The sequence below is a fragment of the Dipodomys ordii genome, unplaced genomic scaffold (genome assembly GCF_000151885.1).
Source record: "Dipodomys ordii isolate 6190 unplaced genomic scaffold, Dord_2.0 Scaffold66, whole genome shotgun sequence".
Taxonomy (NCBI): Eukaryota; Metazoa; Chordata; class Mammalia; order Rodentia; family Heteromyidae; genus Dipodomys; species Dipodomys ordii.
In genome coordinates, this window is record NW_012267282.1 from 5,743,687 (window position 1) to 5,766,601 (window position 22,915).

The 22,915-nt window shown below is 57.8% G+C and overlaps 2 protein-coding genes across 3 annotated transcripts in view; both read left to right on the plus strand.

Annotated features, from left to right (window-relative positions):
- Rph3a (rabphilin 3A) overlaps window positions 1-10,852 on the plus strand; it is a 38,927-nt gene extending 28,075 nt beyond the window's left edge. For both annotated transcript variants that reach the window (XM_013023111.1, XM_013023110.1), the window contains 9 exons: window positions 574-653; window positions 1,406-1,480; window positions 2,444-2,553; window positions 4,501-4,627; window positions 5,475-5,531; window positions 5,961-6,115; window positions 8,063-8,144; window positions 10,270-10,366; window positions 10,722-10,852. In XM_013023111.1, coding sequence (XP_012878565.1) covers window positions 574-653; window positions 1,406-1,480; window positions 2,444-2,553; window positions 4,501-4,627; window positions 5,475-5,531; window positions 5,961-6,115; window positions 8,063-8,144; window positions 10,270-10,366; window positions 10,722-10,852 — 914 coding nt within the window. The remainder of the gene's footprint in view (window positions 1-573; window positions 654-1,405; window positions 1,481-2,443; window positions 2,554-4,500; window positions 4,628-5,474; window positions 5,532-5,960; window positions 6,116-8,062; window positions 8,145-10,269; window positions 10,367-10,721) is intronic.
- A 5,215-nt stretch (window positions 10,853-16,067) lies between these two features.
- On the plus strand, window positions 16,068-21,769 carry Oas1 (2'-5'-oligoadenylate synthetase 1, 40/46kDa). The gene is made up of 6 exons (XM_013023201.1): window positions 16,068-16,348; window positions 16,641-16,929; window positions 18,543-18,727; window positions 19,495-19,727; window positions 20,629-20,779; window positions 21,661-21,769. The coding sequence occupies exons 1-6, from the start codon at window positions 16,172-16,174 to the stop codon at window positions 21,733-21,735; spliced, it is 1,110 nt and encodes a 369-aa protein (XP_012878655.1). The 5' UTR covers window positions 16,068-16,171; the 3' UTR covers window positions 21,736-21,769.
- Window positions 21,770-22,915: the final 1,146 nt, after the last annotated feature.

Consider the following 22,915-nt stretch of genomic DNA (forward strand, 5'->3'; position numbering starts at 1 on the left):
GCACCTGGGAGGGTCATCACACTGGGAGAGGGTCATCACACCCAAAGAGTGTCATCACACCCAGGGAAGGACATACATCACACTGAGGGAGGGTCATCACACCCAAGGAAAGACATCACACCAGGGGGTCATCACACCAGGGGAGGGTCATCACACAAGGGGAGCGTCATCAAACCCAGGGATGATTACCACACCCAGGGAAGGTCATCACACCCAAACAGGGTCATCACACCCTAGGAAGGACATCACACCCAGGGGAAGCCATTACCCAGGGAGAGTCATCACACCTGGGGAAGGGTCATCACACCTGGGAGAAGGTCATCACACCTGAGGAAGGGTCATCACACCTGGGGAAAGGTCATCACACCTGGGAGAAGGTCATCACACCTGAGGAAGGGTCATCACACCTGGGGAGAGGTCATCGCACCTGAGGAAGGGCATCATGTTCAGGGAAGGTCACCATCAGGGTGGGATATCCCCGGTGAAGTTCATGCCTGGCTGGACTCTCAGTAAGTGCCAGGGAGTGTTTGTTGAATGGCTAACCGAACGTCGTCCTCTTCCTGTGCTGCCCAGCCACGCTGGGCGCCCTGGAGTTCAGCCTTCTCTACGAGCAGGACAACAGCTCCCTGCAGTGCACCATTATCAAGGCCAAGGTGGGTGCTGCTGGCCTGGGCCTCGGCCACAGCAAACTTCCTGGGGGTCCTGCAGGGGTGTGGCCCCCTCCTGGGAGCCAGGGGACCGTGGAGGGCCTGGGGAGGGACGCCAGGCTGGCCTGGCAGCGGACATGGCCACAGCACGGTCCACTCCCATGTCTGCCCTGCGCTTCTGCAGATGTAGACATCAGGGTACAGCAGCAGAAGTGGGGTTCCAGGGGCTCCCACACCACGGGCAGCAGGGGCCGGGCGGGGGCGGGGGGACAGTGCCTGAGCCCCGGAGTCTGCAGGCTGTGGGAACAAGGTCAAGTTCACCCCGCACACAGCCCCTGGCAGCCCGCGGCGTGGGGTGCCGGGGCGGGCGCCACGCCCCGGGATCTTCCCGACCCCTCCTCTTGCCCACCCCCCCTCCTGGGCGTCTTCTCCCATCAGAGCCTTGGTGGTTGTGTGGGAAGAGCCAGGGGAAATGGCGCTCGAATCTCACTGTGCTGTGTCCCCAGTGCCAGGAGGGGACAGAGACCAGCGAGGTTAGGACAGCGGCCTGAGGCCACACAGCCTGGGAGTGACATTCTAGCAACCCTGTCCACCCGACTCCCGGCTCTTTCCACAGCACCGTGCCCTTCTCTCTCTCTCTGTCTCTCTGTCTCTGTCTCTGGAAGAGACAAAGGGACAGAAGCCAGGGGCTCTGCCACCACCCGTGACAGCCAAGCCCGCGGTCCACCCAGCCCCTCACACATCACCTTCTCTCCCAGGGACTGAAGCCCATGGATTCCAATGGCCTGGCTGATCCCTACGTCAAGCTGCACCTCCTGCCAGGGGCCAGCAAGGTACCATATGGCCCGGGCTGCCACAGCGGCCTGGCGGGCACCCAGGGCTCGCAGCTCGGAGCCCGAAATAGCCCTGAGCAGCAGAACCCCACCCAGGGGGCCAAGCAGAGGACCACACTGGGCCCGGGCCAGGGTCCTGGACATGGGCCGGGGTCCTGGGCCCGGGCCGGGGTCCTGGGCTGGGCCAGGGCGGGTCCAGGCAGGAGGGAAGCCGCTGCCCCCACCCTGTGCTCTGGCCTCCAGCGGCTCCCCGCTCACCTCCGGGGCCTGCTCTCTGGCCTGAGCAGCCACAGGGCAGCGGGGCCGGGTGTGTGCTGGCTTCGTTGTGCTGACAACATGGAGGGCAGCAGTTTTCTTGAGAATATACCTGCCTGGGAAGACAGAGACTGCACACGGCATGCACACATGTATACATGCGCACACACATGCACTCACACACCCAGCCTCGTTGTCTCTTCACTTGGATCAGGGAAAGGAAAGATGAGCCCTCACCTCTCCTTAATCACCCCGCCCACCCCATACCATCCACTGCCGCAAGATCCACCCCTCCACACCCCTGCATCCAGTTCGGCCCAGTGGGAGTCATTTACACGCTAGTGTGAGTTAGGCCTGCCACCAGGCCACCTGTCTGTGATGGCCTGTCAGCCTTCTGTTTTGGAACAAAATGAAAGGATTTTGCCTTCCTCCAGGGCAACACAGGAGACTTCACAGACTCGGGGAGCATGTCACGGGGTAGGGGGCGGGGAATCTGCTTTCTGTCCCCACAGGACGGCTTGGGGATGGGGTGCTGAGGGTCGTTACCCCCTGCAGGATGCCATCCCTGGGTGCGTGCATTGGGGAGCCCCAAGGCCCTGGACACCCCCACTGGGCAGCGCCCCCACCCACATGCCCTCTAGCATGGGATTCAGAGCCTGCCATGCTGAAGCAGGCCTCTGTCTGTCTGTCCATCTCTCCGGACTGTAGTCCAACAAGCTCCGGACAAAGACCCTACGGAACACGCGGAACCCAGTCTGGAACGAGACCCTGGTGTACCACGGCATCACCGATGAGGACATGCAGCGGAAGACGCTCAGGTGCCTGCTGGGTTGCTGGGTGAGGGGGGGGCGAGGGGGGAGGGGAGAGGGCGAGGGGGGAGGGGAGAGGGGGACAGGCAGGGGGAGGGGCCCAGGCCCCCCCACCCCCGCACCCAGCCTCCCAGGGCCACGCTTTAAAACAGCCTCTGCATAGCTCCATTTTCCTTTTCACCTTTACAAAACCAAAGTATTTCTAAAGCCAGGCACCCATGGCTCACGCCTGTCATCCTAGCCAATGAGGAGGCCGAGATCGGAGAATCAAGATTCAAAGTCAGGAAAGTCTGTGAGACTCTTCTCTCCAACTAATCAGCAAATAGCTGGACATGGCGCTATGGCTCAAGTGGTAGAGCACTAGCCTTGAGTGAACCAGCTCAGGGACAGCGCCCAGGTCCTGAGTTCAAGCCCCAGCCCTGGCACGTACACACACACACACACACACACACACACACACTCACCCAAGCTTTTGTGTCCGTGGGGATTGCCTTCAGGATCCCTGGGGTACCAAGTCCTTCTGTAAATCTGCGCACTGTTTGCATGGAGTCTGCGCGTGTCTCCGTATACTTTTCCCCTGCTGCAGTATAACTGGCGTGTGTTGAGGGGATTTTGATGAGGAAAGGCCATACGCGTTTGGCACAGTGCGATGTTTATTTCAAATAGTTTCCATTCATGGTTGGTTGCATCCCTTAGTGCAGAAAGAATGTGCAGTAAAAGAAGCCACACATAAAAGAGGCACGGCTGTAATCCCAGCACTCAGAAGGCAGGGCAGGGGCGTTTTGAATCTGAGACCCTGTTTCAAAATAAGGTTAGAAAACATTAAAGATACAGACTGCTTAGTTCCATTAATGTGAAGGTCACGGGCAGGCTGTGACCCCGGCAGCCAGGGACCTAGGGAGTGGTTACTGGGAAGCCATTAAGAAAAAGAGCAGCAGCAGGGCTGCAGCCTGACAGGATGGCAGTGCACACACCACATTCCTCCAGTACTGTGCAAGATCCCAGCACACAGTGGGAGCTCCTGGCACACAGAGGGTGCTCTGGCACACAGTGGGAGCTCCTGGCACACAGTGGGAACTCCTGGCACACAGTGGGCGCTCTGGCACACAGTGGGAACTCCTGGCACACAGTGGGAGCTCCTGGCACACAGTGGGAACTCCTGGCACACAGTGAGTGCTCTGGCACACAGTGGGTGCTCTGGCACACAGTAGGAACTCCTGGCACACAGTGAGTGCTCCTGGCACACAGTGGGTGCTCTGGCACACAGTGGGAGCTCCTGGCACACAGTGGGTGCTCTGGCACACAGTGGGTGCTCTGGCAACAGCACACAGTGGGAGCTCCTGGCACACAGTGGGTGCTCTGGCACACAGTGGGTGCTCTGGCACACGGGTGCTCTGGCACACAGTGGGAACTCCTGGCACACAGTGGGAACTCCTGGCACACAGGAACTCCTGGCACACAGTGGGAGCTCCTGGCACACAGTGAGTGCTCCTGGCACACAGTGGGTGCTCTGGCACACAGTGGGAGCTCCTGGCACACAGTGGGTGCTCTGGCACACAGTGGGAACTCCTGGCACACAGGAGCTCCTGGCACACAGTGGGAGCTCCTGGCACACAGTGGGGACTCCTGGGCTCTGGCACACAGTGGGAGCTCCTGGCACACAGTGGGGACTCCTGGCACACAGTGGGTGCTCTAGCACACAGTGGGAGCTCCTGGCACACAGTGGGTGCTCTGGCACACAGTGGGAGCTCCTGGCACACAGTGGGAGCTCCTGGCACACAGTGAGTGCTCTGGCACACAGTGGGAACTCCTGGCACACAGTGGGTGCTCTGGCACACAGTGGGAACTCCTGGCACACAGGAGCTGTGGCTCACAGTGGGACTCCAGCACACAGTGGGAGCTCTCCACACACAGTAGGAGCTCAGTGTTCGCTGCTTTCCTTCCCGCCTACCTCAGGATCTCGGTGTGTGATGAGGACAAGTTTGGTCACAATGAGTTCATCGGGGAGACCCGATTCTCACTCAAGAAACTGAAACCCAACCAGAGGAAGAATTTCAACATCTGCCTGGAGCGGGTGATCCCTGTGAGTGTCCCCCTCGAAGTCCCACGGGGCGGGAGCTGCTGCCCTCCCCCAGGTCGGCACCGGGGCAGCTCTGAGGGGCGACTGAACACGGCAGTGGCCATGTCCCAGGGGACGGGGCGTGGCTCCTAAGCACCAGGGCTGCTCCCCTCGGCCCATCACTTTTCTGAACACATCTGGGCTAAAGTTCTATTGGCACGTTCTTCTCACTCCAGGCCTGGGCCAAGGACTGAACCCCTAGGAGTGTGTGTGTGCATGTGTGCATGAGTGTGTGCACGTGTGTAAGGGGTGGCTGTGTGAGAATCACCAGAACAGAGCGTGAGTGGCAGCAATTGTGGGGACGCCCCCCCCCCGCGGCTTGCCGGCCAGGACGTGGCATCGACCCCTGAGAAAGGACAAAGACAAATTCCAGTTTTCAGGAACATGTCACCAGCAGAGCTTTTCCAACGTCGCTTTGCAGAGGGCTCCCTGAGATGCCTTATCTCAGGGAGGAACGTGGGGTGCGCGCATAGCTGGGGTGGCCCCCCCAGGGGCCGAAGCCGTGGTCTCGGGGCCCAGCATCCCCCAGGGCAGCCTTGGGGTGAAGGGCGGGGTCTTGCCTGTCGCTCAGTGCAGGGAGAGACACAGGAAGGAGAATCGCAGCACGCAGCCATCAAGGGCCACCCTGGGGCCGTAGGTGGGCAGGACAATGGTCTGGGGTCTGCCCGCGTCAGTGGCGCCTGGGTCTGTCCATCTTGCCAGCCAGGACATGAAGGGGGTCAGATGGGTAGGGGCTTCTGTCCCACAGGGCATGGCTGGTTCCAGTTCATTCCATGCCAACCTTGACTATCTTTCTGTCTCCTTCCTCAAGATGAAGCGAGCAGGGACCACCGGCTCAGCCCGCGGCATGGCCCTCTATGAGGAGGAGGTAAGCACCGAGGGGAGGAGGCCCGAGCTGCTCCGGAGGGCTCTGGCCTCCCTCCCCTCGTCCTAGACCCCCTCCCCCACAGCTGCCCACCTGCCATACCACAGCAGCGGCCCCTCCTCCCTCCATGGCCCCGGGCAGGCTCGGGCTCTTCCAGCTGGGTGCTGCCAGCTTGCTCTGCACCTCGGGGCCATCTGCCAGGGAAAGCCACAGATCAGAGCCAGGGGAGCTCGGGCCCAGGCAGGAGTCAAAGCTCCATCCACGCCTGTCTCAAAACAGAGGGGCTGGGCCGCCGGACCTGGGGCTGGCTGGAGCTTTCTCTCACCCTCTGGTCAACGCAGAGGCCGGCCAGTGGCTGCTGTCCATGGTGCTGATCCTGTGCTGGTCGCATCCCCTGCCCCGGGTCCACACACCCTGTTCCCCTCCCCGCAGCAGGTGGAGCGCCTGGGGGATGTGGAGGAGCGCGGGAAGATCCTGGTATCTCTGATGTACAGCACGCAGCAGGGCGGCCTCATCGTGGGCATCGTGCGCTGTGTGCACCTGGCCGCCATGGACGCCAACGGCTACTCAGACCCGTTCGTCAAGCTGTGAGTCCGCAGCTGGGGCCCAGGCTCCATGAACTGGAGGACCAGGGGGCTGACCCCCAAGTCCTCGCACACAGAGGCCAGGGAGGGAAGGAGCCTGCCCAGGGCAGCACAGTGAAGTGGGGTGACATCTTGGGCATCAGGCCCGTGTGTCACATGACACATGCAGAGCTCTGGACGGGAGCGGTTGGCATGATATACTACGTATACCCCGGGGAGTCGGCCGTGTGCCCCCTCCAGCATCTCAGAAACCCAGCACCAGGGAGCAATCTGGCTTTGTCCGGGCTCATCCTGTAACCACTCAGACCCTGGCCTTAGAGCTGCATTAACAGCAAATCTCAGTCCTGGAGAGAAAAGAGGCCATACTCCATCCATCCATCTCAGTAAAGAGGCCACGCCCCCACCCACCCATCCCAGTAGAGGCCACGCCCCCTACCCACCCAGCCCAGCAGAGGCCACGCCTCCATCCATCCATCCCAGCAGAGGCCACGCCCCCTACCCACCCAGCCCAGCATAGGCCACGCCCCTATCCATTTCAGCAGAGGCCACAACCCCTACCCACCCAGTCCAGAAGAGGCCACGCCCCCACCCACCCATCCCAGTAGAGGTCACGCCCCCTACCCACCCAGCCCAGCAGAGGCCACGCCTCTATCCACCCAGCCCAGAAGAGGCCACGCCCCCTACCCACCCAGCCTAGCAGAGGCCACGCCTCCATCCATCCATCCCAGCAGAGGCTGCGCCCCCTACCCACCCAGCCCAGAAGAGGCCACGCCCCCTACCCACCCAGCCCAGCAGAGGCCACACCTCTATCCACCCAGCCCAGCAGAGGCCACGCCCCTATCCATTTCAGCAGAGGCCACGCCTCCATCCACCCAGCCCAGAAGAGGCCACGCCCCTACCCACCCAGCCCAGCATAGGCCACGCCCCCTACCCACCCAGCCCAGCAGAGGTCACGCCTCCATCCATCCCAGCAGAGGCCACACCCCCTACCCACCCAGCCCAGCAGAGGCCACGCCTCCATCCATCCCAGCAGAGGCCACGCCCCCTACCCACCCAGCCCAGCCGAGGCCACGCCCCCTACCCACCCAGCCCAGCAGAGGCCACGCCTCCATCCACCCAGCCCAGCAGAGGCCACGCCCCTGTTAGGCCCTGTCCCAGCAGGTATTTGGCTCCTTCAGCTCTTCTTTAAAAAAAACAAAAAAAGGCAAGAACTGGGGATGTGTCTCAGTGGTAGAGAGCGTGCCTTGCATGTACGAGGTCCTTGGCTCAAGCCCAGTAACACACACACACACACACACACACACCTTCAAAATCAGTTCTGTAAATAAAAAAGCTTGCCCTCTTACAGATCAGGAAACTGAGGCACAGTAAGTTACGTTCACATTCAAAACTGTTCAGCCAGTGGCAGCCCAAGTCAGAATCCAAACACCCCAACCCGGAGTAGCTTAAGTCAATTTTGTTTACTTTACTGTAAAATACTTCCTAACAGAGACACCCTATTGGCAAATAGGAGTGTTATGTGGACATTCCAAAAGTCTCAGGGTGTGTGTTTTCACCCCGAAAACACGTGACTCAGCACCTGACATGCACCAGGTATCGTGCCCACACTGGGGAAGAGCCTTCTAGATAAAGGAGTCTGTATGTGCAAAGGCCCTGGGCCAGAAAGGAGAATAAGGAGCAGAGGAAGGGGCCACTGAGAGCACAGACGGCTGCTGGGCGTGGTTCCGAGCTGTGTGCCTGGGACACGGCCCTCCGGCTCTGAGCCTCCGTCCCTCTGGGCCCTCGTTTCTGTGTATGAAGTGAAGTGGCCGCTCTGGCACCAGGTCCATGCTGTGGCCATTTCCTTGCGGTGGGCTTGCGCTCCACAGCCCTGCGGCTCGGTGTGTGGGGTGCCGGCTCTCTCCTCCTGCTTCACCCCCCGTCCCCAGCCGCCCTCCTGTCCCCTTCCAGGTGGCTGAAACCGGACATGGGGAAGAAAGCCAAGCACAAGACTCAGATCAAGAAGAAAACCCTGAACCCCGAATTTAATGAGGTGAGGCTGCTCCGCGCTCTGTCGGGCTCCGGGAAGATTGCCAGGGGCGAGATGTTGGGTGATGGTCACCGCCATTGGCTCTACTCTCTCCTGAAACTCAATGAGTCATAAATAAGAAACTTTACCACGTTGGTGCTCAGCATGGGGAGCATGGGGCATGGGTGCGCATGCCCAGAAGGTTTGCCCAAACACCCCAAAACCTGCACAGCCTACACAGCTCCACTTATTGGGGGAATAGATAAGAGTTACATAATTCCAGGTTCATAAGGTACCCGAAGGTATCCATCAAAACCCCCTCTAGCTGAGCGTGGTGAGCATGACTGCGATCTTGGCACTCGGGCGGCTGAGATCGGCAGGCCTGAGTTCCCGGCCAGCTTGGGCTACACAGAGAGAGCCTGTCTCAAAAAAGCAAACAAAAGCCTCCTCCTCCCCAGCCTCCAACGCCCACTTTTCTCCTGAAGAAAAGGACAACGTTGCCCCTGTCTGTGTGTTACATGCACATGTTCATACATGCACACACATGTGCATGCATGTATATATTTAAGCCCTTTTGCGTGCTTTTGCTGGTGCTACCCTCTGACTTCCATCCTCCTACCTCCACCTCCCGAAGAGATGAGATTACAGGCATGCCTCACTGTACCCAGCCAGTGCTCCACTTTCTTGTGGTGCACAAACAACCCACCACCCACTCCATCTTAAACTACTTCCAGCTCAGAAGCCCCAAGCTTGGAAATGATCTAAAATAAATCACTGTGGACAGGTGGATGTATGATTGAGCTGCTGGGGCGCTGTTTCGGGGTAGCATTAATGGCAGTGGGAAACTGAAAACAACCTGAACCCTGAGCTGTGAGGGTCCAGCCCCGCATGCAGCCAGTGATGGAGCAGAAGCCTACACGCTTGGCTGATTTTTACCAGTGTTATAAAGGGAAGAGCGAAGCCACCATGTGGTGCATTCAGTGGTATTTTGTTTTATAAACTATCCACCGCTGGGCTGGGGATGTGGCTCAGTGGTAGAGTGCTCGCCTAGCATGCATGAAGCACTAGGTTTGATTCCCCAGTACCACATACACAGAAAAAGTCAGAAGTGGTGCTGGGGCTGAAGCGGTAGAGCGCTAGTCTTAAGCAAAAGACGCTCAAGGACAGCACCCAAGCCCTGAGTTCAAGCCCCAGGACTGGCAAAAAGCGTGGCCACACACAGGTACATCCTGGCCTCGAGGAGCCGCATTATGGGTGGATACCCTTTTGGCCTCTTTATTTTTATTAGTTTTAACAATGAACACGAGTTTTATAATTAAGCCCAACAATTACTTTCTTCTTCTTCTTCTTTTTTTTTTTCTTGTGGGTCATGGGGCCTGAACTCTGGGCCTGGGCGCTGTCCCTCAGCTCTTCAGCTCAAGGCTAGCGCTCTACCACTTGAGCCACAGTGCCACTTCTGGCTTTTTTCTTTTTGCTTATGTGGTGCTGAGGAATCGAACCCAGGGCCTCAGGCCTGCAGGGCAAGAGCTCTACCACTGAGCCATCTTCCCAGCCCCAGTGGAATGCTTTCTTTTTTGTCAGTCGTGGGGCTTGAACTCTGGGCCTGGGCGCTGTCCCTCAGCTCTTCAGCTCAAGGCGAGCGCTCTACCACCTGGGCCACAAGCCACTTCCAGTTTCCTAGTGGTTTATTGGAGATAGGAGTCTCACAGTCTTTCCTGCTTGGGCTGGTTTTGAACCACGATCCTCAGATCTCAGCCTCCTGAGTAGCTAGGATTACAGGCGTGAGCCACCGGTGCCCGGCAACAATTACTTTCTTAAAGATCAGATTGCTCCTTTGTACATCACGTATATAAGAACAATGTTTTTTTTTATTTAAAAATCAGATGAAGTATTCAATGTACCCCGTTTCTGAAGCTGCTATCAAGAGGGAGAGGCAGAGTTCCAGGGTCCTTGAGGAGCTGCGGGGGGGGGGGGGGGGGGCAGGCAGGCCCGAGAGACCCGGCAGTGACCTGAATCTGTAACGGTGTGATTTGGGTGGCTGTGGAGTGGGGGTCTGGGCTCGGCAGGGAAGGAATCCCATGCCCACCGGTGCCCAACCCCAGCCACTGACCTCCTGCTCTTTACCCCCCCTCCCCGGCACTGCACCCAGGAGTTTTTCTATGACATCAAACACAGCGACCTGGCCAAGAAGTCACTGGACATCTCGGTCTGGGACTACGACATCGGCAAGTCCAACGACTACATTGGTGAGTGGCCGCAAAGGGTGGGGTCCGCTCCCCATCCCCCCCCCCGTCCCCGCACCCAGCTGGGCCCAGCAGGGGTGACAGACAGGGACAGCACTTGGAAGTCCACCAGGAGACCTCAGGACGGGCGGGTGCAGGGCGAGGGTTTCTAGAAAGTCTTCTGAGGCTGTGACGCAGGAGGGGAGGGGAGGGCAGGGGCCGGGCATGGTGGGCACCGCGAGCAGCAGTCACCACAGCCCCCGGAGGACCAGGGACCCCCCAGCTCTGCTGCTGGGTGGCCATTTTCCCGCCGACTAGAACAAGTGTCCTTGTGTCCCTCCGAGCTCACCACCTGCTCCTCTCTCCCCGCCTCCCCCAGGAGGCTGCCAGCTGGGGATCTCAGCCAAGGGCGAGCGCTTGAAACACTGGTACGAGTGTCTGAAAAACAAGGACAAGAAGATCGAGCGCTGGCACCAGCTACAGAACGAGAACCACGTGTCCAGCGACTAGCCTGTCCCGCCCCCCGCTGTCCCCGGCCCGCCCCACCTCCACCCACCCAGCCAGCCCAGCCGCCACCGCACTCTGGTCTCTTTTCTGTGCCCCCCCTTGTCCCTGGCTGAACCCCCCCTCCCCAGCCTGCTTTTGAGGCCCCCCTCACCTTCGACACTGTTGCCAAAGACCTCCGCTCCCGACGCTGGGACGCGGGCTCTGAGCGCTGCCCCTCTCTGGTCCCTCGGGGTGAGGCAGAAGGGATCTGGAGGGGGAGATGTTTACAAAGAGGTGGTTCACAGCACCCCGCTTCCCGGGTGGTAAATGACAGGTTCTCCACCATTTGGGACTGTTTTTAGACCCTCCTGGCCTTGACACGCTCTCTCTCTCTCTCTCTCTCTCTCTCTCTCTCACACACACACACACACACACACACACAGTCTGTTCCCTGTATCCTGTGGGGGGGGCAGTGGGGACAGAGGACGGAGATGGAGCATGCGTCCCTCCGAATCACACCCCCAGTGGCCAGGAGTTTTGCCTCCATTTCCAGGTACCCACCCCACCGCCCCCAGAGCACCAGACATTCTCAATCTGTTCCATCATCTTCTTTTTGTTTGTTTGTTTTTTTGTTTTGTTTTTGTTTGTTGGTCGTGGAGCTTGAACTCTGGGCCTGGGCGCTGTCCCTCAGCTCTTCAGCTCAAGGCGAGCGCTCTTCCGGTTCTCCAGTGGTTTTTATTGGAGATAAGAGTCTCACAGACTTTCCTGCCCAGGCTGGCTTTGAACTGTGATCCCCAGCTCTCAGCCTCCTGAGTGGCTGGGATGACAGGCGTGAGCCACCGACGCCGGCTTCAATCATCTCCTGTCTCCTCTGCCTCCCTCTCCTGTCCCCTCCCCGGAGTGAGCTCCTCCCGCCCAGCCTCTCCCCTCCCTCCTCTTATCTGTAGTCCCTGCCACACCACGGGCCTCCTCCTTTCTCATTTCTAAGGGGGCAACATAGCAAACAAGCAAGAAGATCACCCCCGGCCTCCAGCCGCCCCAGCCAGCAAACTGGGAGAAACTCAGGGTAATGAGCCCTGAGTCCCTCGGGGCCTCCACCCCCCAGGGCACCCACTTACGCTGTTGGCGGCTGTTCTCAGGCTGTGGGCGCAGCCCGGGACCATGGCAGCACCCCTGGAGCCCCATAGAGGAGCGGCGCCAGCCCGGCCTTCCAGGAGAGTGCGGGAGGCCTGGCGAAGGCCAGAGAGAGGACCCCAGCTCTCCGCTCCCTCTGCTCTGGGTTCAGTGCACAAAGCTCTTCCACTCTGTTTCCTCAACTCTCTCCCGTCGCTCACACAGAGCCACAGCCTCCGTCTCTTTCCCACCGTCCCATGGAATCATTAGACGCGAGAACTTCAGGGACAGGCGCTGCCCAGGGCTTTTGCTCATCCCCGATCCAGGCGGCCATTCTTCATGGGAGGCTGGCTTCAGGCAATCGTGGCTGCCCCGTGAGAAAAGTCTGGTTCCTCTGCCTTTGAGGGTCACCCCGCCCCCTCGTGCTCTCCCCACGGGGGCCAGCAGACCGGCTCTCTAACCCGTGTCCCAAACCCCCATCTTCCAAAGCCCCTCACCCGCAGTTCCCGCACACGTTACAGGAGGGCTCTTTCTAAGTATCAAGCTCTCCGCCTGCCTCCAGGTGGTCACTGTCTTCCCTCCTGACCTTGATCCTGACCTTGGGGTTGGGTCCCTGCAGCTCCACTCAGCCCAGGGTTCCCCTTCAGAGAAAGCATGCTGCGGTGTCACCGGGCCTGGCGCTGGCATCAGCATGCAGCAAGCTCACGGCACTCCTGATCTCCGGACACGCCCAGCTGGTCCTCTGTCCACCACCCCCCTCCCCAGGGCGAATCTACTCCCTTTCCTGTGTGCATGCGCCAAGGCCCGCCACCAGTGATGATGTAGCCAAAAATAAAGTAGGAAACCTGCGGGGTCTGTCTCTTTTCCTGTCTGGCTTCCATTAGCTCTGCCTGGGCCAGGACGGAGGCTCCTGAGCTGGCCCACCCTGAGGAGGAAGCAGGAGGGGTGGGCGCGTCTCAGGCCTGGGCAGGTGGGCTGGGGTAGTGTGGGAGACGCCCACCTCAGACCAGGACCAGGCTGACCTGTAGGAGGCGTGTGAGCATCAACTGGATTTCCAAACCGCCAAGTTCTCCCCACAAATGTGGTTAAACCCTCGGGGCCAGGTGTCTGTCTGAACTATTTCCTCTACAATGACTGAAAACTCCCCTCAGGAGGATCCATTTTCCTGTACCACTAGGTGGTGCGGCCAGCCCGGGCTGCAGATGCCTGTCCAAACACGTGCCGCTCTCCCTGCGAGGCCGGCAGACATGACTGGTCCCTACAGCTTCTTTCTACAGTGCCCATGAGCGGCCCCGGATCCTCTGCACACCATTAAAGAAACCTAGATTCCATTCTGAAGAGAGTTGATGTCCTTCCTAGCATGGGGTGAAGGCCTGGCCGGCTCGAGTGGCGGAGGGAAGTTTCCATGAGTGCTGGCTAATCCTATGCTTTGTCACCATTGAAATAAAACATTCTGCTAGAGGCAACGTAGTGTGCCAAGAAAGACCCTGTCCTAAGTCACACCAGCCTCCTGATTGCTTTAATCCTGTCACCCACCAGCTAAGAGAGGCCCTCCTGCTCTCCCTGCACAGGACACACAGGCCCGTGGCCACGGTGCCCTTCTAGGGCTGGCGGTCCTGGCCCTCGGGTGCCCGAGGCCTCCAGGCTGGCCTGGCACACCCAGAGGCTCACAGCGCCAAACCCTGCCAGCCAGGGGCCCATCGCTCCCAGCTTTGGGAGCCAGGGACTTGTGGCTCTGAACGCTCAGTGGTAAGTAAAGTCCTAGAGAAAACATCACTGGATCTGGTGTGACACCAGAGAAGCACAGCAGGAAGTCTCTCAGCAGACTCCAAAAGTGAGCTAAACAACCTGCTTACATAGTCAGAAAGGGGGTGTGGCCAGGGTGTCTGCACCAATCATGGCCGACTATACAAATGAAGGACTATGTTTGACCACAGCTATCCTTTATTCAAATAAAAGACTGTGTTTGACCAATCATGTCCATCATGCAAATGAAGGACTGTGTTTGCACCAATCATGGCGCCGTCCCTCCTGTAAATGAAGGGTCTTGCTACATCATAGCTGTCCCTTACTTACATGAAGGACTGTGTCTTGACCAATTATGTCCTTCATTTGCATGGATGTTTGACCAATCACAGGCTAAGCGTGGTGGCGAGGCCACTGGGGAAAGTCTCCCCCGTTGGACTTGGTGGAAACACAAGGTCATCTGGAGGTCCGCCGGGGTCATGCTGTAGATCTGGGCTCAGCTGTTTGGAGCAGTGGTTGGAGCTGGGCTGGGCAGCAAGCTGCTGTGGCTGTCAGGAGTGCCCAGAGCCGCGGGCTGACATGAGGAGGGTCCTGCCAGCTCCCGGCTCACAGGCCTCTGCTCCAGGCAGCTGGGCACCCGGGTTAATTAGGGAGTTGAACTGCACCCACCCCCCAGCTTCGCAGCTTCTTGCAAGCTTGGTTTCCTCCTCTTGAAAACGGAACAACAGTAAGTGCTTCCCAGAGCTTTCTGAGTGCCATTCGGGTGCTCTAAGAAACGTCTCTGGGACACTGGGACGGAAAGTGGGAGAGGGGGTGACAGGGCAGAAAGACCTGTGAGGTCCCGGCTCAGCAGGGAGGGCGGCAGCTGGCCGCATCCCACCCCGGCTGGCCATGCGCATTCCAAGGGTGAATTAGAAGCCGGAGCAGCGTTTGGGGGTCTGGTCTTCTGCCCACCAAGGCCAGGGAGAAGGGAAGGGCCTGGCAGGGCCCCGTGTGCCTGGTGCATGCCCCATGGATCTGAGTAGGCACGTGGCCTCTGAAACTCAGGGGGTTCACCCTCCCCAGGGCGGTCAGGCCTGCTGGGCCCGGCCCGATGTGGTGAGAGGGAGTGTTTACAGGTAGAATGGGCTAGGCCCTGCCAGGGTTGGTGCTGCCTGGGGTGGGGAGGGGTGGGGTTCAGAGGAAATGCTGGGGACCCGACGGGCCCCTGACCCAAGCAAACAAGGACCAGCCGCCCGTATAGTTTCCTGTTTCCCTTTCTTGAAGGACATGAGGCCACAACCTGGAAAGAACCAGATTTTCTCCAGTTGTTTCCTGGGTCTTGCAGAGGTTCCAGGTCTGGCTCTTCTGCGGTGATTTATGTTATGTGAGACAGGGTCTGCCTCCAGCCTTGCACTTGCCATCCTCCCGCCTCCAGCCTCCAGAGGGCTGGGATTACAAGCATGTACCACCTTACCTGGCTCTATAGCGATGGATGACGTTTGCCTGCATTTCTCTCCTTTTTAATGTTTCTTGTTGAGTTACAGTTACTGAAGGACCATTCTCACCCTCTCACACCACACCCCCAGCCAGGTTTAACCACGAGGCCCCCACTTCCTGAAAAGACCTGCTTCCTTGTTTGGCCTGATACAGGCCTAACCCTGGCCCCTCGCGGTGTCTCAGTAGACAGCTCTTGCCTGTCCAGGTTGAGTCCGGTGTGTCCTTTCTTCTCCGTTTTCCTCACAGTTACGTAAGTGTGTGCCAGTTCTGGGACTTGAACTCTGGGCCTTGTAATCTCTCTCAGCGATTCTTTTTTTGTTTTTTTTTGTCGGTCATGGGGCTTGAACTTTGGGCCTGGGCGCTGTCCCTCAGCTCTTCAGCTCAAGGCGAGCGCTCTACCGCGTGAACCACAGCACCACTTCCGGCTTACTAGTGGTTTATTGGAGATAAGAGTCTCATGGAGTTTCCTGACCAGGCTGGCTTTGAACGGTGATCCTCAGATCTCGGCCTCCTGAGTAGCTAGGATGACAGGCGTGAGCCACCGGTGCCCGGCATGTGATCCAATTTCTAATTTAAAAAATTCACAAGAGCTTACAAAAGTTTATTTTCATTAAGTACTTGTACCCAGAGGTTAAAATCCCAGCAGTCAGGTCCTGAAAGTGTACACTTGCTCCGCAGCCCCTGGCCCACCGAAATGCAGTCATTCTACTCAATGTACAATATGAGGAAAAGTGTGATTTCTCTTGAAAAGCACCATTCCATCTTGGGGTGACAGTCCACACAAAGGTGGGGCTGGTGGCTTGAGGCAGGAGGGAATTTGGGGTGACTGAGCCAGGCCAGAGGCAGTATAACAATCAGGAAGCTGGCTCCTTTGCTCCACCCTTCCCAGGAAACGAAACCCAGAGCCCGACCCCGCCCAGCCCCAGCGGCCAGGAGAAGAGAAGCAGCAAACAGGTGCCCAGAACAGCGCTGCCAGCGGCTCTCACAGCCCAGCCGAGAATTGAAATGGACCTCCGAAACACCTCCGCCAGGGACCTAGACAGATTCATCGAGAACTATCTCCTGCCAAACGAAGCATTCCGAAAGGAGATCAAAGCAGCTGTCAACATTATCTGCGATTTCCTGAAGGAAAGATGTTTCCAGAATACCACCTCCCCCGTGCGGGTGTCCAAGGTGGTGAAGGTAAGCTCACTTCCACCTGACTGGGGCGGGGGGGGGGGGGGGGGGCAAGAATTCCCAGGAAGGGCTGGGAAGGTAGCTTCGCGGTAGAGCGTTTGCACAGCATGCATGAAGCATGGATGTGTCTCTCAGACACACTCGCAGGCTGGAGCCCCTGTGTCCAGCACCATGGAGGAAACGTTTCGTGGCAGCTAGTGTGTGAGAATGTTAGTGATCTCTCGGAGCGCTTTACTTAGGGAGGCCCCTCCCACGAAGCGGCAGCATCTCACCTCGCAGCGGTGTCTTCTTCCTGCAGGGCGGGTCCTCGGGCAAAGGCACCTCCCTCAGGGGCCGCTCTGACGCCGACCTGGTCGTCTTCCTCACCAGTCTCACCAGTTTTGAGGATCAGTTGACACGCCGGGGAGAATTCATCACTGAGATCAGGACACAGCTGGATGCATGTCAAAGGGAGAAATGGCTGGGTGTGGAGTTTGCGTTCCGCAATCACTCCTGGGCCAACCCCCGAGCACTCAGCTTCAAGCTGAGCTCCTCTAGGCTTCAGGAGCAGATAGAGTTTGACGTCCTGCCGGCCTTCGACACCCTGGGTAAGCAGCCCAACCCCACAGGCTGACCTCCCTCCGCAGACTCGGGAGGGGCAGTCAGTGGCAAATTGGTACAGTCTAGAGCCAGAGACATTTCTTTTTTCTTTCTTTCTTTCTTTCTTTTCGCCAGTCCTGGGGCTTGAACTCAAGGCCTGGGCCCTGTCCCTGAGCTTCTTTTGCTCAAGACTAGCTCTCTACCACTTGAGCCACAGCGCCACTTCCAGTTTTCTGATGGTTTATTGGAGATAAGAATTTCATGGACTTTCCTGCCTGGGCTGGCTTTGAACTGCGATCCTCAGATCTCAGCCTCCTGAGTAGCTAGAATGACAGGTGTGAACCAGCGCACCTGGCTAACAGTACATCACGAAATACCTTAGTTCCCCAATTGTACCTGAAGGCACCCCAGAACCAAGCGGACCCACAAGCAAGGACTTTAGTTTGATAGTTAATTTTGAGGGAAACAGCGCCACCTTCTGGTCACAGAGAAAACTGCTACTGTTAAACCCCGCCCGCCCGGCCAGTGGGTGTTGACTCTCATGGATTTGTTCGACGTAGTTTCGATCAAGTGCGATCAAATAAAACCAAAAGAAAATTTAAAAAAAAAACCTTAAATTCCAAGTGGACATCACACAGCCCAGTTGTTGTGGAAAAGCTCCAGTCAGCCAGTCCCGCAATGCCCGTGTTTTTTAAATCATGGCACAGTCAGCTGAGCTTTATCTTTGTTTTTGATTTTGTAAAAACACACCTTCCCAAAAGATATTTTACCCTGGGTGGTCTTATGGGTACAGGAGTTTCATGGTCACCAAAAATAAGGAGCCAGGTGCTGGTAGCTCAGGCCTACAATCTTAGCTACTCAGGAGTCTGAGATCTACGGATGGAGGTTCAAAGTCAGCCAGTGCAGGAGAGTCTATGAGAGTCTTATCTCCAATTAGCCACCCAAAAGCTAGAAGTGGAACTGTGGCTCAAGCGGTAGAGTGCCAGCTTTTGAATGAAAAAGCTAAGAGAGTTCAAGCCCCTTGACTCCCTCTCTCCCCTCCCAGCCTCTCTCTGTCTCTCTCTGTCTCTGTCTCTGTCTCTCTCTCTCTCTCTCTCTCACACACACACACACACACACACACACAAGTGAAGCAAAACCCAGCATACCATGTAATAATACCTGCTACTGGGAAGACAGAGACAGGAAGATCACAAGTTCAAGACTAGCCTAGGCAAAATTAGCAAGACTTTGTCTTCAGACAAGAAAAGAAGGGCTGGGCCCTGGCCCGAGCAGTGGAGTTTGCCTAGCTGCACTGAGCTCTGGTTTAACTTCTACTATTGAAAAATGTTTACATATATAGTCCAGAAAATACCTAAGCCAGCAGTGCTCTGTCATTCTGATGAGCTCGTGTTGCTACAGTCTATGCGGCCACAGTCACGTGAGTCATGGCGATCGGGCATCTTCCCACTCTGTTGTCTTCCAGAGCCACTGTCGCTGCCCAAAACATGACCCGCCACAAGATGACAGATAATGATCAGATAATGAAAAATATTTTCTTCCCACCGGGCCCCCTGGTCTGAGAGTCTGCCCATTCTCCCAGGGACCGACCCTCTTAAAGTCAGGAATCTCACCCCAACAGGTCATGTCACCAATGACTACAAACCCCACCCCCAAATCTACGTCAAACTCATCAAGGAGTGCACCGCCCGGCATAGAGAGGGCGAGTTCTCCACCTGCTTCACCGAGCTGCAGAGGAACTTCCTGAAGCAGCGGCCAACCAAGGTGAAGAGCCTCATCCGCCTCGTCAAGTACTGGTACCAGCTGGTAAGTCCCCCCCTTCGACCCCCCCCCCACACGAGCCTGCCTGTACCAGGAGGCAGAGAAGGAGGGAGAGGAGGAGGAGGGAGGAAAGAGGAGGAGGGAAAAGGAAAGGCAAGCACAAGTACACAGAAGGAGAGGCGCCGGTGGCCCACAGCTGTAATCCTAGCTACTCAGGAGGGGAGACCTGAGGGTCACAGTGAGGAGTCTGTGAGATGCTCATCTCCAATCGATCGCCAAAAAAGCCAGAAGTGGAGCTGTGGCTCAAGCGGTAGAGCGCCAGCCTTGGGGTAAAAAAGCTAAGAGAGGGTGTCCAGGCCCCAAGTTCAAGCCCCACGAATGACACAGAAAAGAAAAAACAAGTATATAGAAGAGAAGAGAAAGAGGAGGAAGGAAGGGGGAGAGGGAAAGTCGGGGAAAGATGAGGGGAAAATAAAGAGGGGATGGAGAGAATCTTCCCACGCCTTCTTCCAATCATTCCTCAGATATCCCTTTCAGTTGACTAAGTTTCTCTTTGGCCATGTCTAATGTTGGGTTGTTAGTGACCAGTCTCATTTGTACATTGTTCGTGAATGTCTAACTGGCCAAATGGCTTCTAATTCCCTTTGGTCTCAAGCTCCCCTTCCCTGGAGCAGAACATTCCGTGTGTGTGTGTGTGTGTGTGTGTGTGTGTGTGTGTGTGACAGTAGGCTGCATCCCGCTTATGAAAGAAATGGACTTAACAAAAGCTAAACAGCCCTGTGTTTTTTCCTGGCTGCTCTTCGTCTCCGCAGTGTAAGGAGGAGCTGGGGAAGCCGCTGCCGCCACAGTACGCCCTGGAGCTGCTGACCGTTCACGCGTGGGAATGTGGTAGTGGCAGCACCAAATTCAACACGGCCCAGGGGTTCCAGACCGTCTTAGAACTGGTCCTGGACCATGAGCGTCTCTGCATCTGCTGGGACATGTACTACGATTTGCAAGATCCCTTCATTTCTCACTACGTGGCTGGGCAGCTCAGCAAACAGAGGTAGCTGGCACCCTCCCAACCCCCAGACCGAGCCCCCCACCCCTTGCACCCCCCCCCAGGGAAGCCCCTGGGAGCTGCCGGGGCCTTGTGCAAACGGAGCTGCAGGTGTGCCCTCCTGCACACACTGGGTGGGAGCCACCCCTTGTCTCCAGCTCCTAAAGACGGTCCAAACCCCACAGGAAACAAGTAAGACAGCTAGAACTGCAGCAGAATAACCCAGTGTCTACAGCCATCATTAATAACAACAATAAGAATCATTAATCATAATAAATGGTCCCTAGGCAATCGAAGTTTCTGGTAAGACTAACAAAGGCAAATACAAGGCAACATGAGCACCTGTGCTGGTGGCTCACGCCTGACATCCTCGCTACTCAGGAGGCTGAGATCTGAGGATCACAGTTAGAAGCCAGCCTGGACAGACAAAGCTGAGCCACTCTGATCTCTAATTAAACAACAAAAAGCCGGAAGCAGACAGGTGGCTCAAGTGGCAGAGCACCAGTCTTGATTGAAAAACCTAAGCAAAAGCTGGAGGCCCTGAGTTCAAGTCCCAGGCACCGGCCTCCGCATGGTCACCGAGGGTCAAGGGTCGTCTCTAATAAAGGGAGATGGAGGCCTTTAGTACCCAGACCTGCCAGGCCGTGGGCAAGGTGCCAGGCCTGGGGACGCACCCCAGGGAGCCCCGCCCCAGCTCCATCATACCACGCCCAGCCACGCCCCCACCTAGCCTCGCTCTGGCCACGCCTCCAGCCACACCCACCTAGCCTCACCCTGGCCACGCCCCAGCCTAGCCCTGCCTCTGGCCACGCCCCCATCTGGCCACACCCCTGGCCATGCCCCCGGAACACCCAACACCCTGGGCAGCACCCAGTGCCTGGCTGGCCCTCTCCTCCTCGCTCTGCAGGCCTGTGATTCTGGATCCAGCTGACCCCACGGGAAACGTGGGTGGAGGAGCAGAGGGCTGGCATCGGCTGGCAGGAAAGGCGAGATGCTGGCTGGACCTCCCGTGCGTGAAGACATTCGATGGGACCTGGGTGGGCTCCTGGGATGTACCGGTGAGACCCACCCCCAAGTCCTCCCTGCTGTCCGTGCCCTGACCCCCTGCACACGACCTCAGATGCCAAGGGAATGACCGCTGGGAAGGGTCACCCTGACTTCACGCTGCCTTTGGGCCCCAGTCTGAGGGTTCCTAGCACCTCCCCTCTCTGTCCATCTCTCATCTACTAAGGGTGGCAATATTAGGGCCACTCTGTATTGTCCCCGCTGGGTGTGGTGGCTCACGCCTGTAATCCCAGCTACTCAGGAGGCTGAGATCTGATCATTAAGGTTCAAAGCCAACTGGGGCAGGAAAGTCCACATGCCAATTATCTCCAATGAACCAGCAAAAATCTAAAAAGCCAGGAATGGAGATATGGCTCAAATGCTAAAGCACCAGCCTTGAGCAGAAAAGTCAATCAAGATTGCAAGGGTCCTGAGTTCAAATCCCAGTGCTAGTGCACACACAAAAATACCCTCTCAGGACCAGCCCTGAGTTTGCTGTCAGGAAGACAGAGCCAGAGAGGAGAAGCATCTTTCCGAGACCCTTGGCTAAGGAGTGGAGGGGCAGAGGCTCAAGGCCAGCACACTCCAGGGCTGTGGCGTCCTGTCCTGTCCCCACTTACCGTGTGACAAATGGGGATGACCTGGGCCAGGTCGCTCAGCTCAGGAAAGGCCCAAGAGCGTGCAGGGGTGCAGGGTGAGGCACCCCCGTGTGGCCTGTGGGGAAGCAAACAGGTGTGTGGGGGAGACTTTGGGGAAGACCCTGACAGATCACCACGGAGGGGCTGAGGGTGGCTGCCCCCTTCCTAAAGCTGGGGCTCACATCCACCCCCTCAGGGCCCTGGGGCGCCCAGCTGGGGAGAGGGGCTTCCTGCGCTGACTCGGTTTCTCATTACAGAGGGAGAGTGCCGTGGCCTGTCGCGTACGCGCACAGGAGGGGAAGGATGATGCCTGGGCCTGCACCCTCCTGTGATTTCAGCCAGCTGCCCAGGGCCCTGCCCCGTGGCCACCAGCTTCCGGTGTCATCCAATGACCAGTAACAGCAAATAAAAACAGCAGCAGATATCATATTGTTTCTTGACTCTGTGTGTGTGTGTGTGTGTGCGTGTGCGTGCACGCGTGCACACACACACATGTGTATGATTCATCAAGACTTTCCTGCCCTAGCTGGCTTTGAACCTGGAGCCTCAGATCTCAAGCTCCTGAGTAGTTGGGATTCCAGGTGTGAGCCACCAGCGCCCGGCTGACACACTTTGACTATTCATTAGAAATGGGGGTCCCTGTATCTCAGGGTTGTGGAGTCTGAGGATTGTTCTTTTTCTTTTAAAATACTGAACTTTGAGATCAAGACCTGGAACTTGACCCTGCATTGACAAATAAACAGATTAACCATCCCCACCTGGCAGGCCCTTCTACGCCCCCGCCGGCCACTCCTAGAGGATTGCTGCTTTATAATCACTGACTTCTAGGTCGTCTAAGCAGAGCTGGCCAGCCTCCAGTCTTCTGTGACTTTCATTTCTCAACTTGGGGTACAGAAGTTTCCTGTCTGTTTCCTTCTGACCTGTTTAGCGCCCTGTGGAGTCGGGGGGCAGCGTGAGGGGAGAGTTCACCCCAAGTCCTGTCGGGCCTGGGCTCATCATAGGGAGGAGGGAGCGCTGGCTGTGACCTCTGCCCTCTGAGTGGCCAAGCCCCATCCCTCTCCAGTCTCTCTCTTCGCCACCCTCCCTGGGGCTGAGCTGCTTGGGCCTTGGGAATGGGAGGGACGGCCCTGTTCCTCTAAACCGCTCCTCATTCACACACGGGGAAACAGAGGCACGGGAGGTCAGGAGGGCTGCCCCTGGAGGCTGCAGCGCCGGTTTCAGTTTCCCGGGCTGGCCCTGCTGGGCATACCACGGAGGGCAGGGCCGGGCCCTGAGTGACCGCGTGTAGTCCCAGCTCTGCTGCGCTACCGTGGCTGCCCGCAGGAGCCATGGAGAGCTGGGGGTCCCAGGTGTGAGAGCTGGCCCCGGGGGGAGCTGGAGGGGTTCATCCAGGAGCACGGCCTGCAGCTGGTCCGCCAGGGCCTGGCCAGGATCCCTGACACCCTGCTGGAGGCGGTGGAGGTCCCCGGTGCAGGGCAGAGCTGAGGCCGGCTGGAGCGGGGACCCGGGGTA

Bases quoted from the DNA above. Each gene is read 5' to 3' on its own strand.
- Oas1 (XM_013023201.1), top strand. From the start codon at position 16,172: ATGGACCTCCGAAACACCTCCGCCAGGGACCTAGACAGATTCATCGAG. The intron at 18,728-19,494 runs GTAAGTCCCCCC...TCGTCTCCGCAG, and splicing joins TCAAGTACTGGTACCAGCTG to TGTAAGGAGGAGCTGGGGAA. The intron at 20,780-21,660 runs GTGAGACCCACC...TTCTCATTACAG, and splicing joins TGGGCTCCTGGGATGTACCG to AGGGAGAGTGCCGTGGCCTG.